This window comes from Cryptomeria japonica, chromosome 11 (genome assembly GCF_030272615.1).
Source record: "Cryptomeria japonica chromosome 11, Sugi_1.0, whole genome shotgun sequence".
Taxonomy (NCBI): domain Eukaryota; kingdom Viridiplantae; phylum Streptophyta; class Pinopsida; order Cupressales; family Cupressaceae; genus Cryptomeria; species Cryptomeria japonica.
The window spans coordinates 486934707-486939068 of record NC_081415.1 but is presented as its reverse complement, the minus strand read 5'-3'; the positions used below and the strand labels follow the sequence as shown (position 1 = coordinate 486939068).

At 39.9% G+C, this 4362-nt stretch overlaps 1 protein-coding gene across 1 annotated transcript; it reads left to right on the top strand.

The window, feature by feature from the left end:
• Window positions 1–493: 493 nt before the first annotated feature.
• LOC131860262 (uncharacterized) lies at window positions 494–1060 on the top strand. The gene has a single exon (XM_059214647.1). It carries the CDS (start codon window positions 494–496, stop codon window positions 1058–1060), a length of 567 nt encoding a protein of 188 aa, XP_059070630.1.
• The last annotated feature ends 3302 nt before the right edge of the window (window positions 1061–4362 follow it).

Below are 4362 nucleotides of genomic sequence, written 5' to 3'. Positions count from 1 at the left end.
AGGAGCCAATGTGTTCACCAGAAGATGCTTCACATGTAATCAAGTTGGCCACCAATCTTTCAGATGTCCAGAAAAGAAAGGTTCTAACAGTCCAGGTGGAGAAAGAAGAGTTCATTTGGAACAAGAGGAGGACACCCAAAGTGTGAACTCACCTTGAAGGCATACAAATCCAGAGCAAGGGGAGTGTCTAATGTTCAAAAGGACCCTCTTGAAGGTAACAACCGTCAAGGAGCCACCACAGAGGAAGGCACTATTTAAAACTACTTGCAAGGTAAGTGGAAAGGTATGCAGAGTCATTGTGGACTCAGGGTCAACTGATAATCTTGCTTCAACAGAGATGGTTAGCAAAATTGGATTGAAGAAACTTCCTCACCCTTGCCCCTACAAAGTCTCTTGGTTGAGCAAAGAGAAACAAGCCTTGGTAAGTGAACAAGTTTGGGTTGATTTTCAAATAGGTGAATATAGAGACCAGATTTTGTGTGATGTTGCAGAGATGGATGCTTGCCATTTACTCCTTGGAATACCACGGCAATATGATGTAGACTCAAGGTATGATGGGAAGAAAAATGTCTACAATTTGACCAAAGATGGTGTGCAATACACTATGACCCCACTACTGGATGATGGTAAGGACAACCATGTTGTGATTAGTGTCATGTTAGTAGGTAAGGAGGAGTTTATGCAGGCAATCAAAGAGAAGGATACCCCATGCTTTGCCATAGTGGTGAAGCCAACAAAAGAAGTAAGAAAGAAAGCAGAAGAAAAGGAGCAAGAAAGGACTGCAGGTCCTAAACAAGTGAAAGAGTTGTTGGAAAGATATAAGGGTATAGTTGTAGGAAGCAAACCAGAGACCCTACCACCTTTCAGAGATGTAAGTCACTGCATTGACCTCATACCAGGCTCTGCATTTCCCAACAAAGCAGCATATAAATTGACTCCTGATCAGAATGAAGAAATTGCAAGGCAAGTACATGAGTTGCTAAAGAAAGGATTCATAAGGAAGAGTATTAGCCCTTGTGTTGTCCTTGCAGTATTGGCCCTAAAGAAGGAAGGTACATGAAGATTATGTACAGATTCAAGAGCCATCAACAAGATCACAATCAGGTATAGGTTCCCTATGCCTCGGATAGAAGATGATGGACTATCTAGCTAGCAGGAGCCAAGTACTATTCTAAGGTGTATTTGAAGAGCGGCTACCATCAAATCAGGATAAGAGAGGTAGATGAGTGGAAGACAGCCTTCAAAACAAATGAAGGACTTTATGAATGGCTAGTTATGCCATTTGGCCTCTCAAATGCTCCTTATATATTCATGAGACTCATGAATGAAGTCTTGAAACCCTTTATCAATCATTTTGTTGTTGTGTACCTAGATGATATCTTGATTTTTAGCAAGAATAGGGATGGGCATCTAATACATTTGGATTTGGTGTTGAAAAGGTTAAATAAAGAGCAATTGAAGATCAATTTGGAGAAATGTGTCTTCTTGCAGGAGGAGTTGGTGTTTCTTGGTTTTGTGATCTCCAAGGGCAGCCTCAAAATGGATCCATCCAAGGTGGAAGCAATCCTCAATTGGCCTACACCTAGAAATGCAAGTGAGGTAAAGATTTTTCATGGTCTTGCAAGATTCTATAGGAAGTTTATTAAGAATTTTAGAGGTGTATGTACACCTATGATTGACATTGTAAAGGGGGGTAGAAAATGTCAGTTTGCATGGACTAGTGAAGCAGATAAGTCCTTTGAGTATTTGAAAAGAAGGGTAGCAGAGCAACCTATATTGGTGCTACCTGATTTCCATAAGGTTTTCACCATAGAATGTGATGCTAGTAAAAAGGCAGTAGGAGGAGTCTTGAGTCAAGAAGGTAGACCAGTAGCCTTCTTTAGTGAAAAATTGAATGAAGCCAAACAAAAGTACTCAACCTATGATTTGGAGATGTATGCAATGGTCCAGTCTCTAAGGAAATGGAGGCATTATTTGTTGCCAAAAGAGTTTGTAGTTTATACTGATAACCATGCTCTAAGTTTCTTGAATAGACAGGAAAAGTTGAATCACCGGTATATGAAGTGGATGGAATACCTTCAAGCATTCAATTTCACCATCAAGCACAAGAAAGGAATAGCAAATAAGGTAGTTGATGCCCTTAGCAGGAGGAACTTGACAGTGAAGGAGATTCAATTGGAGAGCATAGGCATCAATTCCATGAAGGATATGTACCAAGGAGATGAGGATTTCAAAGAAGCATACCAAGTGTGTAAGGAAATGGGTGGCAAGTACCATAAGGAGTTCTCATACTTCATTTTGTAGGAAGGTCTACTTTTCAAGGGAAGCCAGCTTTGCATCCCTAAAGGCTCCCTGAGAGAAAATATTATGAAAGAGAAGCATTATGGGGGATTGGCAGGTCATTTTGGGATTGACAAGACCCTTGAGTTGGTTAGAAGATTCTACTTCTGGCATAAGATGCAGACTGAGATCAGAAAGTATGTGGAAGGTTGTATGATTTGTCAAAAGGCCAAGGGTAGCAGTTCAAATGCAGGTTTGTATACTCCTTTGCCCATACTAAACAAGCCATAGGATTCTCTCAGCATGGACTTTGTATTAGGACTCCCAAAGACCAGACGAGGTTATGACAATATCTATGTAGTTGTTGATAGATTTTCAAAAATGGCTCACTTTCTACCTTGTAAAACCACACATGATTCATCTCACATAGCAAGTATATTCTTCAAGGAGATTGTAAGGTTACATGGTTTACCACTGTCAATCATCTCAGACAGAGATTCTATGTTTATTGGGCATTTTTTGTGAACACTTTGGAGAAGGTTGGGTACCAATTTGTCATTCACATCAGCCTATCATCCTCAATCTGATGGACGGACTAAGGGCATCAATAGGTCACTTGGAAACCTATTAAGGTGTTTAACTAAGGATCAAGGAGCTACATGGGATTCAATACTTTCCCAAGCAGAATTTGCTTGTAATGACTCGATGAATAGGAGCACTGGTCACAGTCCCTTTGAAATAGTGTATGGGTCACACCCTAGAGGTGTATTGGAGTTGAGAGGTGTGAAGGAATTGGAAAGAAGAAGTGCACAAGCAGAGGACTTTGCAGAAGTGATGAGAGACATACACCAACAAGTAAAGGATAGGTTGGAACAAATTTCAGATAGATACAAGAATGCAGCAGATAGGAAAAGGAGAGATTTGCAGTTTAAGGTTGGAGATATGGTGATGATTCATCTTAAGAAGGAGAGACTCCCTAAGGAGACATACACCAGGTTGATGATAAAGAAGATGGGTCCTTTAAAAATCATTCAAAAGTGTGGCAAAAGTGCCTACAAGATTGATCTTCCTTTGGATATTGGCCTTTCTGACACTTTCAATGTTTCAGATATATATGCATATAAAGGTCATGTTACTGATGTGTGTGATGCATGTCAAGATGATTCCAGTAGGGAAGAGATGTTACAAGACCTACCTAAGCAGCCTAAGATTGAAGTTGAGCATGTACTTGACAAGAGGGTGAGTAATAAAACAAGAAGGCATTCCTACTATGAGTACCTGGTCCAATGGAAGGACAAGCCCTTAGAAGATGCAACCTAGATGATAGAGCAGGCTTTGGAGAAGATTGGATGCACGGTTCTATATTTGCCAACTCAAAAGACTTGAGTTTTTTTTAGCCCCGAGAGTATGGTGCAGGGAACCCTCTTGGTATTTGGATTTCATTTATTGTTGAGGTGTTGGATAGGTGGTCTTAGACCCTAGGATGATGTGTTGGATCAGTTTGGATCCTTTTGATGTAATAAAGAACCCATTTGTAAGGCCAATTGGTTCTAAGGTCATTTATAAACCTAGAGACCAAATTAGGCCATGGGGTTCATGTAGTGTATGAAGCATGTTGATAGTTTGTCTTGATTTTTTTTATGCCTAGGATAGGTCTACTAGGTCCATTGGGGACTTGTGCACTTCAAAAGTGTCAAAATTGCAAAATTGTCAAAAGTTGCTAAGCAACATTTTCCCACTGATTGGAGAAAAAGGTTCCAACGGCCATAACCACTTGAAAAAATTTGTATACATTTGGTTAAGGCCTATTTAGGATTCTAAGATCAGTCATGTTGATGTTGGATGAAGCATGTAAAGATTTGGTGGTTTGAATAACAAGAAAACTCAGATTTTACCTAATTTCCATTGTTTTCCATACTGTACGATTTGACAAAGGACTTACTTGCATGGAATTTTGAATTGGTTGGATTGTGGTGTGATTGAAAGTTAAAATGCAAGTATCCTGACTCCAATTGATAGAGTTTGGATCGAGTTGTGGGCAGTTTACCAAAAAAACTGTCATCCCAAACCCTAGTTCATAGG